Source organism: Euwallacea fornicatus, chromosome 19 (assembly GCF_040115645.1).
Source record: "Euwallacea fornicatus isolate EFF26 chromosome 19, ASM4011564v1, whole genome shotgun sequence".
NCBI lineage: Eukaryota > Metazoa > Arthropoda > Insecta > Coleoptera > Curculionidae > Euwallacea > Euwallacea fornicatus.
The window spans coordinates 3859267-3881429 of NC_089559.1; the positions used below are offsets into that span (position 1 = coordinate 3859267).

Sequence of the window (22163 nt, forward strand, 5' to 3'; positions counted from 1 at the left end):
CACTGTATCTTGCAGCCCGATGATCTGCATTCGGAGACCTTGTGCCCATAACGTAGGCAATTGGTGCACAGCTTCATTTTCCATACCTTATCGTACCGATCCGAGGTTGACAACCTTTTGAAGCTGTCGCAAAGGTATATGAAGTGCTCTTCCTTGCAGAGAGGGCATTTCGGATGATAGGTGCTTTCAGAGATAACAAACGATTTCGAATTGTCGACTCTCTTGACGATTGAACAATCCTTCGTGTCCAACGCTTCCAATTTTTTGCCCCTTTGGATTATGAATTCGTCAAAGTCGTCGATCTCTGGCGAATCTAAGTGCTCACAGTAATCCTCCCACTTGTGCCTTGTGTTAATGTCTAACTTGGACACTAGTATGTGGACCAAGATCGTATTCCATTCGCTTACCTTTTCGCCTAGAGTCTCGAGGGTGCGATAGTTTTTTCAAAAATTGTTTGACAAATTTCTTAAAAGAGCGTGTGACTCTTTAGTTAAAATGGGCAAGCCCATTATTTCCTTCAAGTGGGAGTTTATAATTATTTTTTAATTTCGTAACACCTTTTGAGTAATCCCCATGCAGTAGTATAGTTTGCATCAGTGAGGGCCAGGGAGGCTATTATATTTTTTGCTTCCCCTTGTAAGGAAGCCGACAAATAATAAAGACGCTGAGCGTCAGAGAGTGTACCATTGTTCTATATTATCGCGACGAACATATCCTGAAAACCTTGCCAATCCGCGTATTTCTCGTTAAATCCCGATAAGGTCAGTGACGGGAGCTTGACGGCCGTGCTTGGTAGTACGCCTGTACCGAGTTGGAGCCTGACGCTTGGCGCCGCTCCTCCCGTATTTTGACACGCCGCGGTTGTCGCAAGTTCAATTGTTCAAATGATCTTCTAAAACCTTTTGCACCGCTGCCAAGGTCTCAAAATATCGGGTTTCAAAGGTATCCCGATCTTCTGCAAGCTGTTCTTCATTGTAATTATCGGGAAAATAACTAATTAATAATTCTTCATATTCCGTTTGGATTAGCTTGAATTTGTCTAATAGTGGTTTCGCGCTGTCGTATCTAGCTTGCAGAAGATTGATGGACTTGTACTAGGTCGGTCTTGGTTAAAAGGGTTGCAAAACGCGTCAACTCGCTCTTTGTTTGCGCTCTGCTATTTTTTATTTTTTTTAACTCAAGCTCTATGGACCTCTGATCCTCACCTGAGAAAGACATTGTGACAATGCTACAACTTGCTTGTTTTTTAACGATATGTTGAGACGCTGTCTCTTTATTCGAGGACAATTAAATAGAATGGGGTTACTTGATTTTTTCGCGGCTATTACACCTTGCCTATGCAATTTGTGATTGGTAATTAGCTTATCGAGGGATTGCGGCTAGCCCTAAATGAAATTGTTTCTTTTCGAATGAAATCGTGGCGACTTATAACCCAGAAACAGGTGGGAAAACTGACAAATGGTTAAGGGTAAATTATCAATATGGAAAGGACTGACCTTTTGGCACGTGATTCGTTGATTGCTGCGAAGCTGCTTCGGCGTCTTCCGTGATGATGCGAAACCAAATGCGGCTCGAAGGACCAAATGTACGGGCTAGGAGGGTTCGATCTCTAACTGGCGCGAGTGACCACCCCTAATGTTGTTTTGTTAACTTCGTGATTCGCGAACGATGAAACTCGGAAGTACTCACTAGATTATTTACTGCTTCGATTTATTCAAGCAATACTCAAACACTGGTACTTAACAAGGTAAAGAAATAGCTTCAAAGTTAGAAACAATAGAAATAAAGGGGGTTTGAAATTCATCGCGGATCGATGCAGGCAACTGTCGCTCTCGAGTTGTTGAGAAGGGTCGAAAAAGAATGAATAGGGTCGTGTTCTCGAATTTTCTTACACTCACAACCCACTAGAAGATGCGGACACCGCCAGGCGTCCCCCTAAATCTTGGTGGGACCGTGATTTATTGCTAATGCCTTTCTTCACTCAGCGTGTTGCTTAAAACAGACAAAAATTATCGCTTTTATGGTCGTAAATAAAGTCCCCATTTGCGGACTGTGAATACTGATGGTGATAGATTTCACAGCAACATTCCCAATCAAGGGCCATGTGTGCCATATCTACTCGGTGTTGGAAACAAGAAGACAGTGTGACCACTTGGGCGTAACGTTAGGCAAGCGAAATCACCAAGTACCACTAACTATAACAATGAACTTAACAGATGTATTGGTTGAAAATAAAAAACTCGTGCGATACGAAAAAAATTAAAATTATCGGCACAATAAATGAAAACGGAACAGAACTACACACAGATGAGGATAAAGCGGACGCCATTGCCAGATATTATCAATGGACAATAAAACAGCATGTCCCTTCATGGACAAATAAAGCTTTCGGCGGTGTCTGGACACAAAAGACTGCTATATAAACTACAAACTAAATACACCAAAATATTTATTACATGGAGTAAGACATTTTTTTAACACATTTAATCGAAAACAGGAAACTAGAAGTATGCATAGGCAGCACCCTATCCTTTACTTTCGCCCCGAACAAGGACTCTCATAGGTATCGCCACTTTCGCCATTTCTTTACAACATATATTGCCATAATATATACAACTCACAAGACAGAAACTACTTTGACAAAACAGTATACGTACTAAAATACGCTGACGATACAGCACTTGTCATACACAACAAACCCATCGCGAAAGCTGTAGAAAAACCTGTTTCTACAGATGGAGGCTAACGCGAAATGCCACCAAAAATCAAACGACGAAACACTTCAGAGCATTGACATACAAAGACAAGGATATTAAGACGAAAATGACCATTAAAATCTATATCTCCATCTGCAGACCGTTTCCGGACTATGGACATACAGTGCACATTTCCCAATCAAAGCGTACCCTTAGCTTTGGAATGATGGGCCATGTGGTCTGGCACCCAGATGGTATTCTCCGAATAAGTATCGCAGTACATGGGTGTAACTTAAGGGAATAAATGCCAATACACAATAAACCTAACATTAACAACAATAAAAAAATAAAAAGAAACAAAAGCCAATAACTTTGCGTCCCTAACATACATACTAATATTTAATAAGTTCATAAACAAAAAAACATATACAACTAGAGAAATAATAACAAATCTGTTTAAATAACATTTTTATCAAATCACAAAAATATTCGGACGCCGATTTTAAACATGACAAAAAACGGTAATTGTTGCAATTATTCTAAAAATTAATATTTCGTATAACCTTCATTTTGGTTCCGAACCCTTTGCAATTGGCTTGACATGGAAGAAATTAATTTTTTTATAAATTGTGTATCAATTTTAAGCCATTCTTCAGTTAATACTCTTTTTAATGTTTCCTTATTTGTATTCTGATGTTGTCGAATTTGAACGTCTAATTGATGCCACACATTCTCAATAGGGTTGAGATCCGGGGATTGCGGTGGTGTTTTTATCACATTTAGACAATTATACAACAACCATTCTTTCACTATTCGAGTACTGTCCTTAGGATCATTGTCTTGATAAAATTTAAACCGATCCAGTAATCCCATTTTTTCAGCACTTTTTAAAAGATTTTACTATAATAAGTTAAGGTAATATATCTTATCCATTATTCCCTTAATAAAAACTAATTCGTGCACACCTTGCGATAATTATACACCCCCAAACCATTACAGAACCTCCTCCGTGTTTAATCGTGGGACATAAATTGTTGTTATTTAGCTCAGTATTTGCTTTTCTCCAGACCATTTGCCTACCATCCGATCCAAAAATATTAAATTTAGATTCATCGCAAAAAATAACGTTATTCCAGAAGTCCTCATCCTTAGAAATGTGTTCAGTGGCTAATTCAAATCGGACTTTTTGATTTTTCTTATTTAACCAGGGCTTTGTCCTGGCTACATGACCATGAAAACTATGATCACGAATATATCTTCGAATGGTTTTCGCTGACACTTTTTTTTCATGAAATTTTTCCATTTCCATTTGCAATTTAGGGGCTCTAATTTTAGGATTTTCTCACACTTTGCGCATAATAAGTCGGTAATCTTGTTCGTTAAGAATTCGTGGATGGCCTGATTGCTTCAATGGCATAATTCCATCTTCATTTTTATACTTCGATATTATGTCTCCTACCGAGCTTTTAATTTGATTTATCATAGCACCTATTTTTTGGCATGAATAACATTTTTCATAATTGAAAATCACTAACTGTCTAATTTCATAACTAATGTTCTTCTTATTTGCGATACGACCCATTTTTCAGATGATAATAAATTGCACTTCGATAGCATACTATATGGATGTGTACGAAAGTGATTCACGATATACAGGGTGTCCGGATACTCCGTGTACAACGCTCTATCAGATATAGTACAACTCATAATAAGTCGATTTAACTAGATTTGCCTTAGTACAAAAGTTGATAATAACGGAGTTACAGGGTGTCAAAGTTGAACAAGGAAATCAAATTTTTTTAATATCTTTTGACTTCTTCAAACTAATTTCACGAAATTTTGTATTCAGGGGTTTTTTGGAATGAGATTTATAAACGATTTTGATGTATCTTCTAGAGGGCACCACAAGCAACCATTAGGACACTTTTAAACCGTTAAAACTTTTTTCTGCCACAGTGTATGTCAATTTCGAATAGAAAAACCTTTTACCCTATCTTTTCTGCTTAAAAAAGGTATATTTGTTAAATGTCGCTAAAGCCAACTGTTTAAAAGATATTTGCAATTTTATTAATAGATGCAATTTTTATTTCAAAGCATTTTATTACAGAAATTTCATAGCAAATGCTCAAAATGTGCACAGACAAATTACCAACATAACCATACCATACTATAATTATGTAGGTTAAATCGTGAGTGTAATAATAAATGCTATTTAATTGTTGAATAATATATATGTCAGAAGAAAGAAACTTCTTCTTATAGGGAAAACAAAAAAACACAAGTTTGTGAGGGACTTCTTTATTTGCCAACGATTGAGAATGGAATGCCCCTCGCAAGGTGTTGGAGTCATTCCCCGGGTATCTGTTTTTCCCAGCCAATAAACCTGTCATACCATCCACATTCTTCCCACGCTTACATCCCTCAGTTATTCCTTCTTCACACCCCATATGATAAAAACAGACCCTCTTTATCTTTTAACGTAACGATCTACTTTTACAAGTACAAGTTTAGTCCATTTCCAAGGGAACACTCATAGGTGCTTGTGACATACCACATATGCCCAAGGATAAGATATAACACTATCCTTGCAAGGTGGCAGGTTTATTGGTTGCTTTGAGTGAATTAATAACTAACCCCGTGTCACTTTACTTTATGAAAGCTCACACGGCCAATCCTGACTCTAAATTCGCTCTCGAATTCCCCTAGCAATTATCAACAGAAAAGTAATATACAGAGAACTTAGAACTAGGTATCAGTAAGACTACAGGGCGCGAAGTGCGATAGCTCACAATGTGACAACAAAACACATATTGCGAAATGTACCGCCCTTAACATCACTACAATACGAATAAGAACTATACAATGCTTCACTCTTAACAGGTCAACTAATCTCAGTTGCGAAGCGTCCCGCTTCCAACAACGTTACAAAAATAATAAAAGATAATAGAAGAGTATGAGCTGCAAAGCGTCCCGCTTTCAACAGATCAATTAAACATTGGTTGCGAAGCGTCCCGCTTCCAACAACCCTACACTAAAATGTGAACTAATAACTCACGAATTGTCCGACAAGTCATCAGGCCATAATCTAATCATGTCCTTGGCCACAATTCGTTTTCGATTCGACGCAAGACTTTTTAGCTCATACCTTTCGTTAGGGAGGACTTGAGTTATCTCAAATGGTCCCTCGTACCTGTCGTCTAATTTTGCCAAATGACTATTGCCTGAAGGGTGATAGACGTAGTCACCTGTTACGAATACCTTGTTTGACCTCCTCTTTGTGTCAAACAGATTTTTCGCCAAATCTGCTTGCTTTTTCATACGTTCGTGTGCCAGTTCTCGATCGCTTAGTAAATTATTGGGGACGTCCTTCAAAGAAATGGATGCCGTCAAGGTTTTTACATCGGCGCTACTACCCTCTACCCCCGTTAATAAATACACTGGCGAAAAGCCAGTTGTCTTCTGCGCAGTAGTGTTCAACGTGTTTTGCAATTTTTGAATTACATTCGGCCACTCCGTTTTATTAGTTAATTCTGCCCTAAGCAAGTTGGTTATTGTCCCTACATAGCGTTCCGCCTGCCCATTACCTCGCGGAGCACTTTTAGCAATAAAATGTTGCTGAATACCCAGTTTCGAGAGTAACTTTTGAACCGCGCCGTCAGTGAAATTCGTACCCCTATCAGAGATCAACCTTCTCGTGATACCAAACATATTCAAATACAGGGTCAAGGCACTGCACATCTCAGTACCTGACAGAGTCTTAAGTGGCGCCAAAAACAAAAATTTCGTGAAAGAGTCAACCAACAGTAATAAATGTTTATAACCCTCGGTCGAAGTCGGGAACGGACCCACACAGTCGGCATGGACTGTATGAAACGGTATCGGTTTCTTATCAATAGGGTGCAAATATGCCTGCTTAGGACCAGTATGATTTTTGCTAATAATGCACTTCAAACAATGATTGCAATATTTCCTTACGAACTTCGCCATCCCAGGAAACCAAAAGTAATGGTTTATTTTGGCTAAGGTTTTATCGGGGCCGATATGGCATTGTTCGTCGTGAAATAATCTTAGTAATCCTAATCGGCTACCCTTGGGTATGAAAGCGCGGTAAAGAGGCGGATTTCGACCGGGGTTAATTTTTCGGAATAATAATTCGTTTTGACAAAAATAGTCGGTTGTAAGTTTCCCTTCGTTTAGTTTGTTAATGATGCCTTGGGTTTCGTGATCTTTTCTTTGGGCCCTCTTTAACCAATTGTCCGTGGTCACAGTTTGAACTTTTACGACCTCCGGGCCAACGACCTCCTCAATGGGGTTCCTACTAAAGTAGTCCACGTGTTGGATATACTTTCCCTTGCGATATTCAATTTCGAAATCGTATGATTGTGTAATGTGCCGGGTTGGAATAACTATACGCGAGTCAAAAATATAACACTTTATTAACTTCTCGATAATACAAGAGCGGGAGCGAGGCGTAAAGACCCTTTTATGTAAGTGTTTCTTTTAGGATCAGTCTGAAGGTTTCTGCCGGACTTTTTCTTAACTGCTTGACTGCCCTATTTATATATATGATATCTACGTGGACTTTGCTAAAGTACATTAATAAGGGTAGTTTGAACCTTAAACAGTACTGAGACTTTGAGTCTCAGCTAATTACAATTTGATGGGTTAGTTATACAAAGGAATTGTGTTTCTACGTAAATATACATTCTAATTAAGTTCTAATATCGTCCTTAGGTTTCCATGAGAAAATAGCACAAGAAATAATGTAAGAGGTTAATACATATATGGTATTGTTACGTATGCGTAACCCGGGGTGCTTTACAATTGTAAAAATAACCACCATCGAGCTACTCTTGGTATTAACTCTTTTTTATTTTGAGATAACTTAAGGGAGTTACAATCGGTTACGACCTTGAACTTCATGCCAAGTAAATAAACCCGGAAATGCTTAATGGCGTAATACACTGCCAGGGTTTCCAACTCGTAGGAGTGGTACTTCGACTCATCGCCCGATGTTCTCTTGGAAAAATAGGCAACCACTCGCAATTGGTTATCGTGTTTCTGAAAGAGAATGCCTCCGTACCCTACCGAGCTGGCATCTGTATGAAGTTCCGTTTCCAAAGCCGGATCAAAGACAGCTAGTAAAGGCCGCTGGCTAAGGAAGGCGCAAACATAAGATTTCGCGATTTTTTGATCATCACCCCAATAAAAGGGCTCGCTATTCTTTGTTAATTTCGTGATGCAAGCCGTACGTGCCGCCAATTCCGGAACAAATTTACGAAAATAATTAGCAAGACCCATAAATTGCCGCACCTGTTTGACATTGCATGGGTCGGGGGCCCTCAAGAGGGCGTCCACTTTATTCTTCCCCGGCCGTATACCGTCTTCACAGATTTCCTGGCCCAAATACTCAATTCGCTTTACAAAAAAGTTACATTTGTTGATATTTAACGAAAAGCCTGCTTCCGTGAGACAGTCCAAAACTCTAGCTAATTTGTCCAAACCTTCGGGTATGGTCATTGAAGGAATAAGTATATCGTCCAAGTAAACCATGGCATCCTTATCCCTTAAATCGCCCAGGGCACCACAAATCGCCCGCTGAAAAACAGCCGGCGCGTTCGAGAGACCGAACGGCATTCGCAAATATTCATAGTGCCCATCAGGCGTCACGAAAGCAGTCTTTTCGATCGAACACCTGGCTATTGGTATCTGATGAAATCCAGATGCCATATCCAAGGTGGTGAAGTATTTATTTTTACCTAGGCGGTCGAGCTGATCGTCGATTCTGGGCAAGGGAAAACGATCCTTGACAGTGATTTTATTCAACGCCCGGAAATCACAGCACATACGAGTGCCCCCGTCCTTTTTGTGGACAAGAACTATGGGACTTGCGAAAGGGGAATTGCTTTCGCGTATAATATTATGTTCGAGCAATTCCTTAATAATTAATTTGACTTTTTCTCGTTCGGAATGAGCCATTCGATACGGTCGGAAGTTGACTACTTTGTCGTCCCTTAACTTAATTTCTAGTTCCGCGGTGGTAATCGGTGACACAGAACTTCCAACAGTGATGAATTGGCCATACCTCGTGAGCAATGCCAGCAGATTCTCTAAATCTTGTCCCCGTAAGGGCGTCTTCACAACTTCCGCCGAAACGGAAATGGTGTTTACAGCCTTAGGCAACGACTCCCGGTCATCTTTTAAATAAATACAGGTGCCCTTGTCGTCTGTAAGGAGCTGGACCCCAGGGTGATTGAAAAGATCACGACCTAATATGCAGTCGGGGACAATGGCGGAACTATCAACCACAAAAAAGACAAGCTCAAAAGCAGTGCCGTCTCTCTCTATACGTAAAATTGTCTTAGTGTTTACAATTAGGGAAGATGCTCCTATGCCATGCAAGGTTAGAAAGGTTGGTTCTAGATTACAGTTTAATTGCTTAACGATCTTATCCGAGATCAAGCTGCACTCAGCGCCGGTGTCTACCAAACAATTGACCGAGACACCTTGGATTTTAAATTGGGTGCAGAAATTTTCGTCTAAGTTCGCGCAAAAAAAGTTCACCTGGCGAGAGGTGGACGGTTGTTCCCGTTTTCTCTGGAAACAGTCATCAACCCTGTGCCCCGCTTTATGGCAAAAACTACAGGTAAGCCTACTTCTATCCGGGAATTTACCTTTAACATTATCTACGGAATGACCGAATCTTGTTCTTTTTGGACAGGCACGACTAAGATGTCCAGGATCGTTGCAAATGAAACACACCTTGACGTCAGGGTTTCGTTGAATTTTTACGTCATATGGATAATTCCTTTTAAGTTTACCGGAATCGGATTTACGGTTATTTTTACTATAATTCGCTAAAAGATCCAATAATTCGCTGACCTTATTAATTTTACTGTTGAAGGCAGACGTCTTGACTTGGACATCGTCGATGTCCTCAATAATTATTTCTAAATATTGACTTTCGGTTAAGTTGACGTTCAAAGATTTCAGCAAGGATAATTTTTTTCTGGCATACTCACAGTACGAACCCGCCAAATCACTAGTGAAGAGACTGGCTCTCCGCAATTTCTCGCTTAAGTTCTTTTTTGTCGGAAAAACACTACATAGTTCATGCTTTAGACCTTCCCACGTTTTCTCATCTGGTTCCCACGTCGCAAACCATTTGGCAGCCTCACCTCTAAGGCCGGGAGTGCTCCTCGTCAGCAATTCGTAGTCCGTCCAATCAAACAAGGTCCCCAATTTCTCGATTTCAAGACACCATTTACTGGCATTGTGGATGTCCGATGAAGGGTCGAAAATCGGGATGGTCACTGATGTCGACACTGCACTTTTATTTCTGTCGTGTAATGCCTTCACGGATTCGGCGAACAGTTTCACAAATTCTTCCATATTTGCGTTTAGAGTGAACTCACTACACCTCAAATTCGTCAAGCTATATTTCCACACGGTATAGTTCACGTCGGACCGACTTATGTCTCGGCGGTACTTTACGCGAGTTGAATCCCACTTCTGATGTCAGAAGAAAGAAACTTCTTCTTATAGCGAAAACAAAAAAACACAAGTTTGTGAGGGACTTCTTTATTTGCCAACGATTGAGAATGGAATGCCCCTCGCAAGGTGTTGGAGTCATTCCCCGGGTATCTGTTTTTCCCAGCCAATAAACCTACCATACCATCCACATTCTTCCCACGCTTACATCCCTCAGTTATTCCTTCATCACACCCCATATGATAAAAACAGACCCTCTTTATCTTTTAACGTAACGATCTACTTTTACAAGTACAAGTTTAGTCCATTTCCAAGGGAACACTCATAGGTGCTTGTGACATACCACATATGCCCAAGGATAAGATATAACACTATCCTTGCAAGGTGGCAGGTTTATTGGTTGCTTTGAGTGAATTAATAACTAACCCCGTGTCACTTTACTTTATGAAAGCTCACATATATATTCTTTAACGAATAGCGTTTTAAACACAAGTTCATCTAGTGACAAATTTGGACCTAATGAGATGCCTCTCCTAAGTAAGGGCGAGTGATCTGTTTAGTCTCTCTTAAGATTACAATCAACAACCATACATGAAACCTGAATCCCTTTCAGCATCCTTAAAGATAGTTTATGACCTTTATGGTCTTACCAACATAACACTCGGCTATAAATTTATGTGTTTGTCGGGCTAGCATTATACTAATAATTATCACTCGTAAATAGTCATATAACTCTGTGCAGGCCATGTAATAAGATTTATTTTGTTACCTCTAAGCCACTTCTGAACTACTTTTGAGGTATGCTTAGAGTCATTGTCTTGTTGGAACCAATGCTTTAGAGGCATAGTTCTTTCAGCATATGGTTCCATTTGAGTTGCCAAAATATTTAAGTAATCGAAACCGTTTATCTTGCCTTCGATTTTAACCCTAGAATACTAATATGTTTTGTATATACTGTAATAGTAATACGTCGTAAAATTTACGACGTCACAATAATGTACTATTTTCAAAAAGAAAATTTATTTTCCAATAGAGATTAACAAAGTTCTGCTATAACAAAATACATGTCAGAAAATTGTTTTAAGGGTAATTGTAATGTACCCTTAGGCTACGCCTATGGATTTCCACTGCTTTAGTAGTATGTCCAGAATGGCCATATGTCGAGAACCCATTATCTGCCAATAAGGGTTACCCTTCATAAAAAACTTTCACTCCTCTTCCTCGTCAAGACAAAAGACTAAAGTATCCTCATTCTTGCCAAAATCAGATTTCAGCTGCAACACCCTTGTAAATTATCCTTCCTTACCATTGTCTTGACTTTACGGGTTAAGAATTTGGAAAGTTACCATCTGTGGGTTATGTTGCCTATTGTTTAAACCCGGAGTACGCCTATGGGTACTGACCCCCATGTTTCAGTACTTAAGATACCCCGAACCTTGTACTACTCTCTATTCTACACTATTCTTTTTCCCTAATAATAACGATAGAACTGATATAACTCTTGACTCTCTCCATTTTAAATGCCAATTAAAGCCTAAGATCTTTAGTTTTGTAACGATTCAGTGTTGTGTGTGTCATAACGAGTGGAATAAAACCTATAAAAGTGTTCCCGAGTTTTGTTTCGCGAGTTCCATTACATAATGAAGGAGGGTAGAATAAAGCACAAGTCTTGGCAGTACTTCTTTACTTCCCTGAGATCGGGGGTCGAATGCCCCCCCACACAATGTATCCGAGTCACCCTGGGTGCACCTGTTCTTTTTCACCAGAACCGGCACCTAGGCCTCCACATTCTTCCCACGCTCGCATCCCTGAATCACTCCCTTCACACTTCCATATATTTTTGGCGAGATTATAAACAGGCCCTATTCATCTTTTATCACCGATAATCTATTTAACTATTACAAGCTAAGTCCATTTCTAAAATGTGATAAGACAGTAACAAGTGTTTATAGCATTGTCCTTATACCTAAGGCCAGATTATAGCACTATCTTTATGAGACAACATGTATTTTCACACTCACATTAGGCGAATCAATAAACACCCTTATATCACTTTCTTCATAAAAGCTCACATACATGTAAGATTTACGGTTCAAGGGTGAAGAGGAAAACACAATTTTCAGAGCACTTCTTTATTCTCCGTGAACCAAAAATGGAATCCCGATACAACCCGGTATCCATACACAGAACACATCCCCTCTTTTCGAGAGAACCGATAAGATGGAAGGGCTGTCCACTCTTTTCCCACGGGTACCAAACCCCTAAACGTCATTCTCACCTATGCCAAAGAAATTTATAAACAACCCACTCTTTCCACGCTAATCCGGGGAAGTTTGGTACCAAAAGCTTGTACCACTTTCAGATAATGCCAATTAATGGTCTTAACATAAACAAGAAATTCGAAGAGATTCGTGGCAGCCCTTTTACCATTTTCTCGCACTTATCTTGGGAGGAATTTAGAGCCAGAACCCCATGATATTTTCGGATAATTGATTAATTGTTTCAACATGGACAAAGAATGCTCACATACATATAGTTCAAAAAAAGTTTTAAATATTAAGAAAATGGACATTCCGGGCAACAATTTCTGTTGTGTGTTCTGCAAATTGCTCGTTTACATTGTACACAAAATTTTTTTGGCATTTTTCTCAGACGACTAGGGCAAAAGAAACATACGGTTCGTTTCTTTTCAATAGGATCAACCGATTCAGGAACAGGTTTTATGTCCAAGATTTCATGTATATTCTCCCGAATATTGCGACGTAAATTAGATATATCTAATCTTTGACGCATCCATGGTTCAGCAAGAATTTTTCCCAATTCAAACATATACTGAAATCGAGAAACGGGTTTGTTATTAGCTTTGTATGAATTATCACAGTATATCACAAATGAGTTGATAGTAGCTATGTTAATTATTCCATAAAAAACACAAAGAGGCCGTCTTCGTGTCTTTCTGGAGCAGTTCATATTACTGCATAACTGATCGAAAGTATCTACTCCCGCCTTGGTTTCATTATAATTTATAATTATGTCCGGTTTTCCATTTTCACTAATCGTGGCACCTTCATGCATTGTAGAAAGTAACATCACTATTTTATTAGGTTTTGGTAAATAAGAAACTAATGTTTTGTTTTTATCAAAGCAAAACATGGATGTTCCTCGTGGTCTATTGTCAGTGTTCAGTAGTTCTGGTGGAATTTCTTTTTTATTTTTTCTAAGAGTCCCTATAATTGTTAATTTATACGGCTGTTCCAGAAGTTCATCCGCCAGAGGAACTGACGTAAACCAGTTATCCATGGTAATATTACGATTACTACCATGGATCGATTTTGTTAATTCTTTCACATAAAAATTAGCAAGAGGCAGACCACCAGTATTGGTGCTTTTTCCCAAGTATGGATTGGCATCAATCATATATTTCGATGACGAATCGCATAACATGACTATCTTGATGCCGTCATTTGATGGCTTGTTGGGTATATACGTTCGAAATGGACACCTTCCTCTGAATCCTAACAGTTGTTCATCTATGGTCAGATAAGATGCTGAAGTATAGGAGCTTCTGCATATCTCCATAAGCATATTCCATATCTGATGAATATGAGTGAAGAAGTCACTTTTCTTTCGTTCTTCTCTGGTAATTTTATCGTCAAATCTGAGACAGTTTACAAGAAACGCAAAACGTTCTCTACTCATATAGGCACGATAGAAAATTCCCGAAACCGTCCCTTCAAACATGTGTTTAGTATTTAGATGATTGTCTTTTTTGGCCGCAGAAAAAATCAGTATTCCAAGTAATCCAGTAACTCATCTTTGCAAATGTTTGTCACAGTCGTGGAACTAGTAGCGTATTTGAAACTGTCTGACAATCTCTTCGTTGGTGTGACGAATAATTATTTCAAGAATATTATCATAGAAGAAATGCAAAAAGCATTCCTTTATAGAAGAACACTTACGAGATTCGCCTTTGTTGCCCGGTATAAAATGAATAATGTTTCTTGAACTGACTATTTTTGACAAAATTTGCTGTTTAGATGTCCACTCATGACCATTCTTACCTCTTAAATTTACTTTTTTGAGGAAAACAATATTAGAATGTTTTTTTACGTAATTTTGCTAAAGGTTGATAGTCTGATGATGACGATGAAGCTTCATTTCGAGGTTCTTCTATTGGAACGAGATATTCTTCCTCAATGACGTCAGATTCATCTAAACTGCTGTCAGAATGCAGCAATTCTTTGTCTAAGTGGTCTTCCTCCCAATCACTTCCACTATCTTCGTATGGCTCATTGTAGTTATCTTCTCCATTCATAATCCTTTCTATTTCTTGTTGCATTTGCAATGGAGTAAGTGACTTATTTGACTTTTTGCAATATAAAAAATAAAAAAAAGCTTAGCTTTACTCTATTATTTATATTGCAAATAGAACCGTAAGAAACGTAATTTCATATGATCGAAACAATTCTCCTGTTTGTCTTATTGCTGACAAGACGATAACACTAAAGCGTCGTAATATTTACGACGAGATGGGTGATTCACAAAGTTGTGCACAAAATTTAATTGAAGCGTATCTACCAACGTTTAGTACGGCAAAAATGAGGAAGCTACTGGCAAACCCATATCTATAAAATTTTCCGTTGTTGCCAAATTTGAGAGAAAATAATTGGGCGTCGTAAATTTTACGAGTATTAGTATTCTAGGGTTAAAAAGCGGCTCCGTTCCAAAATGAGAACAACAGCCCCATACCATTATGGAACCGCCACCGTGTTTAACAGTTTTAATAGTATAATTGGGATCGAGTCTGTGACTATCAGGACGTCAGACATACTATTTGCCATCAGAATTTATCAAGTTGAATTTCGATTCATCACCGAATATGACGCGTCGCCATTTGTTTATTCAATGTTCATAATTTTTGACAAATTCCATTCTTCCTTTTCTCTGTTTTTTTTGTTAGTAGCGGTGTTTTAGCCGGGGTTATTGTTTTAAAATCACTGTTTTGAAGAATTCTTCTGATAGTCCGTGTGCTTCAATTAACATCACAATTCGTAGCAAGTTCTGCTTTAATTTTTTTTTGACGAAATAAATGGATTAATTTTCACAACTTAAAAATTCTTCTTCTCATACGACGGGTCACTTTCGAAGGTCTTCCAGTTTTTCTAGATGGACATAAATTTCCTTTATTATTAAATTGTTTTAGTACACAATACACTGTCTTTTAAGAGAAAATTTTTTAGCAATTTCAATTTTCCTAAGTCCGTTATTGTAATCGTCAATAATTAGACGTTTCAAGTCAATTGTTAATTTTATTCCACGAGGCATTTCTCCTAGAGTTAAACGCACGTATCTTTCTTAAAATTTGAATTTAAACTGCCTTGATAACATTAATTTTAGTATTTGTCTATCTATTTTTGGCCATGCAAAAACTAAACCAAGAATTGATAATTTTTTATAATAATTTGATATGAAGCCCAATCGAAAAACTGAGGATAGTTTTTTGTTACCTGAAGATTTGTTTACATTTATGAAGATTTGCTTAAATACACTGGTGGCCAAAAGTAAATTGACAAATACATTTTTTTTTAATTTACTAAGTAAGAGAAACAATAATCTTATTCTTTTTTTTAATGATATAATTATCCACTCTAGATAAATAATGTTCGTAAATTAAACAAATGTTTTACAAAAAAATATATGTAAAATTAAAATATAAATTATTGTATGGGCAAAAATAAATTGACAATTCTTTTAAATAACAAAAACAAAACCTAAAAATAAGTTCACTCTTTTCTTTAATAATCAATACTGTATCCTTTGTTCCTTCTTACTTCTAATATTCTCTTTGGCATCGACGCAATTAGCTTGTTAATTAAAGTTTCGCCTATTTCCGCCCATGTTTGCCTTAAATTTTCAAAAAGTTCTTCCTTGTTTTTATATGTTTTGGTTCTAATTTTTCTGTCCAGATAGTCCCATAAATTTTCTATCGAATTAAGATCCGGAGACTGGGATGGCCATTTAATAACATTGATTTTTTCTTTTGTTAGCCAATTCTTAACGAATTTTGAAGCATGCTTAGGGTCATTATCATGCTGAAAGTAATGTCTAAGAGGCATAACCTCATCTGAATAAGGTACCATCACATTCTCTAATATGTCTTGATACATGAACCTATCCATATTGCCTTCTATTCGATGAAGTGGTCCGATACCGTACCCAGAAAAACATCCCCAGACCATTACGGATCCTCCGCCATGCTTGACCATTGGAAATATTTTGGATCGCATCTTTTGCCTTCAGGCCGTCTTACATATCGTTTCCCATCCGAATGGATCAAATTAAATTTTGACTCGTCACTAAAAATGACTTTTTCCCAATCGTCAACAGTCCAATCTCCGTATTCTTTTGCAAAATTAAGACGGACCTTCAAATTTCTTTTACTAAGCAAAGGTTTCTTAGCAGATCTTGCAGTTTTTAGCTCGCTATTCTGTAGTCTTCTTCTCACAGTACGCGAACTTACTGAACAAACTTGGTTTTCGTCTAAAATATCTGTCAGAAAAGGAGAAGCAGAATCGCTTCCAGAAGTCATGAGTCTCAAGTTAAACACTAGGAATAGTCACTCAATACCGCCAATTTATTAATAACAAATGTCACTGAGATTACACTAATTTATATGTAAACGAATAACTATCGGCTACCCTATATTCTGATAAATGTCTTATGGCAATAATCTCTTTCACAAAAGGTAAACCGTATGATAATCGAATCGAAGGATGAGAGACATGACAATCCGGGACCAGACCTCTCCAAGCCAACTCTCGATAATTACTGCCCTACCTCACCCAATATTCATTTCGTCCCCTGGCCCCGTTTTGCCCCCCTTGCGTGTTAAAAACAAGTGTGTCCCTTATTCCTGGGGTTCTTGGAAGTCATATCATAAAGAAAATGAATACTTTAGTTTCGACAGAATAGCGAGAAAAACCAGAACCCCGATCGATTACATAGAGTCTGTCTACTTAGGGGTATTCGCTAAATTTATGGTGGCGCCGACATATCTTTTATTTCTCTGGAAGTAATAAATGGATTTTGCTTTACTTGTCTTAAAATAAATTTATCGGTAGCAACAGTAGTTTTTTTACGTTTTCCAGACAAGGGAGAACATACCAGTGGATGAGACATTTTTTAACAATTTGTGAAACAGTAGCTCTCAATAATGAATATTTTCTAGCAATATCGGCTTGGCGAATACCTTTTTTATAATCAGCAAAAATTCTGGATTTTATCTCACTTGAGAAAGCAACTCCTGTCGGTATTTTATTAAATTAGATACACACAAACTCAATTCACTGTTAATATCACAATAATTGAATATAATTAGTTTTTAAATCACTAATCAATGGATTGTCAATTTATTTTTGTCCGGGCTCACTCGACACCAACTATGTCCTATCAATAAAATAATGCGTTAAACAAATAGTGCAAAAACATGAATTTTATCAATAAATAGTTTAAGAGTTGGTATTTTATTTTTATGGGTTTTGTGGGCCAGGTATGAATTTTAAATTTTTGAGATAGAAAAATTATTTATGTATAGGATTGTCAATTTACTTTTGGCCACCAGTGTATATTGCGGTGATTATTTTAAATAATATCAGTTTTTTTGAAATTGTATTTTTGTAAATCTACTTTTGGCCACCAGTGTAAGAGCCGCACTATAAGTATAGGGGCCCCCGATGTTTATAACTGTTAATCTTTTAATCACACGGTTACATTGCTTCATTTTATCTTTCGTCTAGTTCCTTTTTTGTCATTCGACAATTTTTCGCAGAACGTACTGTTTCGTCGTAATAGTCATTTTTAATTACTTTCTTAATTATTTGAAACAAAATAGAAACGAAGAATGAAATTGTACACTATAAAAATTGTTCAAAATGACCGCCACGTTTGTCAATACATTGACGAAAACGCAACTCCAATGGTTACAGCTGCACGTGGAACATGGGGTAAAGTTTTTAACTGTTACACAGTCATAAATATTTTTCCCCGGAGTTCTTGTGCTAAATTTACTGATGTTGAATATACTTTTTGTTTTAAGTTCACTCATCATTTTGGAAAGTGTCTTTGGGGACACTTTCTAACTTGGAGCTAATAATGTGGCGGAGCGCCATTTTGCAAAAACCACATCTCCTGCCGATCAGCCAATCGAATACCTCCAAAGAGTTCAATAAAATTATTTTCTAAAAATCTTAAGTAATCTTCTCCATTCAATCGCGGTGGTAAGATGTAGGGTTCAATCACAATGAACGGGGCAAGTTTTTATGATATTTTTGCTGTCTCACCCCAGACACAAGGGGGGCACAGTTGGTTGACAATGCCGAGGGGACTGTATCTATTTTGCGTAGCTTTTTAATTTTGTGCGAAGGACCACAGCTTATTTGGCGCTGAACCAATGCAGAACAGAAAAAAACAAATACACTTGGTAACAACACACTTGTATTTGTCTCACTAGATTTTCAATGTTACTTTACAAGTGATAAAAGTCATAACAATTGTAAAATTTAAGAAAACTAGAAAAACACAAGCGATCACTGAATGTTAATAACTTTTCACGATTGGGAGTTTTTACTTAAACAGGGCAACTAATATGTGAATTGAGCGCAGTAAAGGGATCCTACTAAGACTGTAGGAGTTAAAAAGAGAATAGGGGAGATGTTGAAGAGGCGTTGCGTTTTGTGTGAGGGATTCTATGAGACTGTTTTTAATCTCAATTTTTCCCCCGAATGTGAACCTCAAGTTGTCCATTTATATTTTTACCACCTCATAGTCATACCAATTAATGTGAATTATAGTGCCGAGGACTAGGAATTGCTTATCAATACGGTGCCATGAAGGTGTGAGAAAAATGATGGGTGAAAAGAGTTATGAGCATGGGAAGGGTGTGGAATGTGTATGCAGTTGTGTAATGTAAACACTGCCCTTACGGGTGATTAATAAGGTTTACGTTGGCAACATTTTTTTTTTTTTTTTTTTATTTACAAATTCAATATGCAATCTGTCAGCTCTAGCGAACAATAAGCAATTATGTTAACAAGAATGAACAGGAGGCGGGGCACCCACATTAGAGAGCCTCGCTCGCAATTTTACAATATACCAAAACCGATATCGGGTGTAACAATTTATTGAAATCGTTGCTGTAGATCCAGTGGGTAAGTCCTCTTCAGTCTCCTGATCGGCACTTCGTCCAGCAATCCCCTAGCGAGCACGTTAGGGTGATTTTCAAGTCTCCGCTTGTAGTTGACAAAATATCTTCCGATTTCTTCTCGTACAGTGGCAACATTAAAGTCGTTGTGAATCGTCTCGTTGCTGATGTACCATGGAGCCTTAACTATACTCCGAAGTATTTTGGATTGAAATCTTTGAAGAATTTCAACATTTGAATTACTTGCAGTACCCCATAATTGAATACAATAAGTCCAAATCGGTTTTAGTGTGACTTTATATAATAATATTTTGTTTCCCAGCGACAGGTTAGAGCGATAGCCAATGAGCCAATTGAGTTTTCTTGCTGTGAGATTAAGTTGCGTTCTTTTCTGCTGTATATGTTTCTTCCAAGTTAATCTCCTATCCAAACGCATTCCCAAATATTTGGCAGACTCAACATGCGGAATTGTTTTATTATTCAGAACTACTGGTGGGCAGTCATTTCTTCGCATAGTAAAGGTTACATGTGTAGACTTCTCCTCATTTACCTTGATTCTCCATTTTTCCAGCCAACCAGCTAATTTGTTTAGTTTTACTTGCAACCTATTGGTTGCTTCAGCTGGATTTTGATGAGACGCTAGTAATCCAGTATCATCTGCGTACGTGCATATCATAGCATGTTCACTGCTTTCCAGATCAGCTGTATATAGAGTGTATAGTACCGGTCCCAAAACAGAGCCCTGCGGCACTCCCGCCACTATTGTACCACTCTCTGTGATGAAATTACCCACTTGCACTTGAAACATACGATCACTCAAGTAGGATCGAAGCAGTACGTAAAATTGGGGGAGGGCTTTTTTAATCTTGTAAAGAAGTCCTGCATGCCACACCTTATCGAATGCTTGCCTAACGTCAAGAAATACCGCAGTGCAGTAGTGTTGTTTTTCCAAGGATTTCGTGATGAAGGTGACTACTCTATGTATTTGTTCTACGGTAGAGTGTTTTTCTCGAAAGCCAAACTGGTGGGTAGGGATTAAATTATTTTTCGCAATCCACGGCTTTATACGATGGAGTAGCATTTTCTCAAATGTTTTAGATATCACCGGCAATAGACTGATTGGCCTGTAACTTGACACTGCTTCTGGTGATTTTCCTGCTTTGGGTATCATAATTATCTTCGAGTACTTCCATTGCGTTGGGTAGTAAGCGGTTCTTATTATAGAGTTGAAGAGAATTGTAATAAAATTGATTGCTTTCCGCTTTAGGTGTTTTAACATAATGCCAGTGATCAAATCATAACCAGGAGCCTTTCTGTCCGGCTATTATAAAGCTGCGAGTCTCTGACGGAGTAAAGTGCATAGTTGGTCTATACATGGGGAGTGGGCTATTAAGGAAATTGTCAATCTCGTCATTCCAATTTGCATCCGGAATTGCTGGATTTGGTTGAAATGTTTCCATTAGGTGCTCTTTGAAAATGTTTGCTTTCTCATTTTCCGTTCTTGCCCAACCATTTGGTGTTCTAATTGGTGGGCTTCTTTGTTTAGGTCTTTTGAGGTACTTTGTTGCTCTCCATAGAGAGTGATCATTACTGTGGGAAGGTGATAGCTGCTCAAGGTAATTTTGAAGCGTTTCGTTGTTTCGCTGTTACGTTGGCAACATAAAAGAAATTTATTAGTGGGTGAAGATGTTGGGTAGTTTTCCAACACACAAATCTATTCAAAATATCAATCCATAAGTTAATGGAAAATTCACGTTGGAATTTTTTCATTATTACACAATGTGGATTGTCTGTAGCCGATTCATGCACTTAATAAAAAGCGTAGGGTGGGGTAAAGCTGACCAATGAAGTAAAGTCGAGTTCCGCCTTTTTCTGGACAATAGCAGTCCTCAAAAAATTCATTTTGTTTTGGTAGTGTAAGGCATGGAATGTTACCTTAATTGATTGTACAAGATATCATTCGGTTTAGGTTGAATTGGTGGAATAAGCACAAATTTTCCCGAATTTTTTTCTTCGAATATTTCGAACTTTTCGTATGCAAATTCAGTTGTTTTTCGTTAAACATTTAATTATTATGTTGGTAGAAAATTAATTTCGTTTTTGAACCCTTAATTTTAAACAAATGTCACTCAACTTATAATACACTTTACTAATCAAAATACAAACCATTCGAATCAATACACTTTTGCCAACGTAAAACAAGTTTATTCATACCGGACGCATAGAATTCTGAAGTCCGAGAGACGATGAAGTCGTTGAAGGCGTTTTTGGCATCCTCTTGGTTTTTAAAGCATTTGTCCCGTAGGAAGTGGTCGAGGTGCTTGAAAAAATGGTAATCGGTAGGTGAGAGGTCTGCAGAGAATGGCGGATGAGGCGAAGTCTCATAGTTAAAGTCATTCAATTTCTGTAGTGTCAATTGCGCGATATGTGGCCCAGCGTTGTCGTGAAGAAGGATTGGGCCTTTTCTGTTGACCAATGCCGGGGAGATACGTCGTAGTTTTTGATGCATGTCATCAATTTGCTGACAATATCTCTCTGCTGTGACGGTTTCGCCTGGATTTAGGGAGTTGTGATGGATCAGACCGGCAGCTGACCACCACGCACTTACCATGCCCTTCCTTTGGTGGAAATATGATTTTGGTAAGTGCTGTGGAGCTTGATCGTTGTCCAACCATTGAGCTGAACGTCGACGGTTGTTGTAGAGGATCCATTTCTCGTCACATCACAATACGATCATGAAATGGATCATTTTTGTTGCGCAAAATGAGTGCCGACGA

General features: G+C 38.0%; 1 protein-coding gene across 1 annotated transcript; it reads right to left on the reverse strand.

Annotated features, from left to right (window-relative positions):
* Nucleotides 1-12743: 12743 nt before the first annotated feature.
* Nucleotides 12744-13772, reverse strand: LOC136345440 (piggyBac transposable element-derived protein 4-like). The gene has a single exon (XM_066293765.1). The coding sequence runs from the start codon at nt 13770-13772 to the stop codon at nt 12744-12746; it is 1029 nt and encodes a 342-aa protein (XP_066149862.1).
* Nucleotides 13773-22163: the final 8391 nt, after the last annotated feature.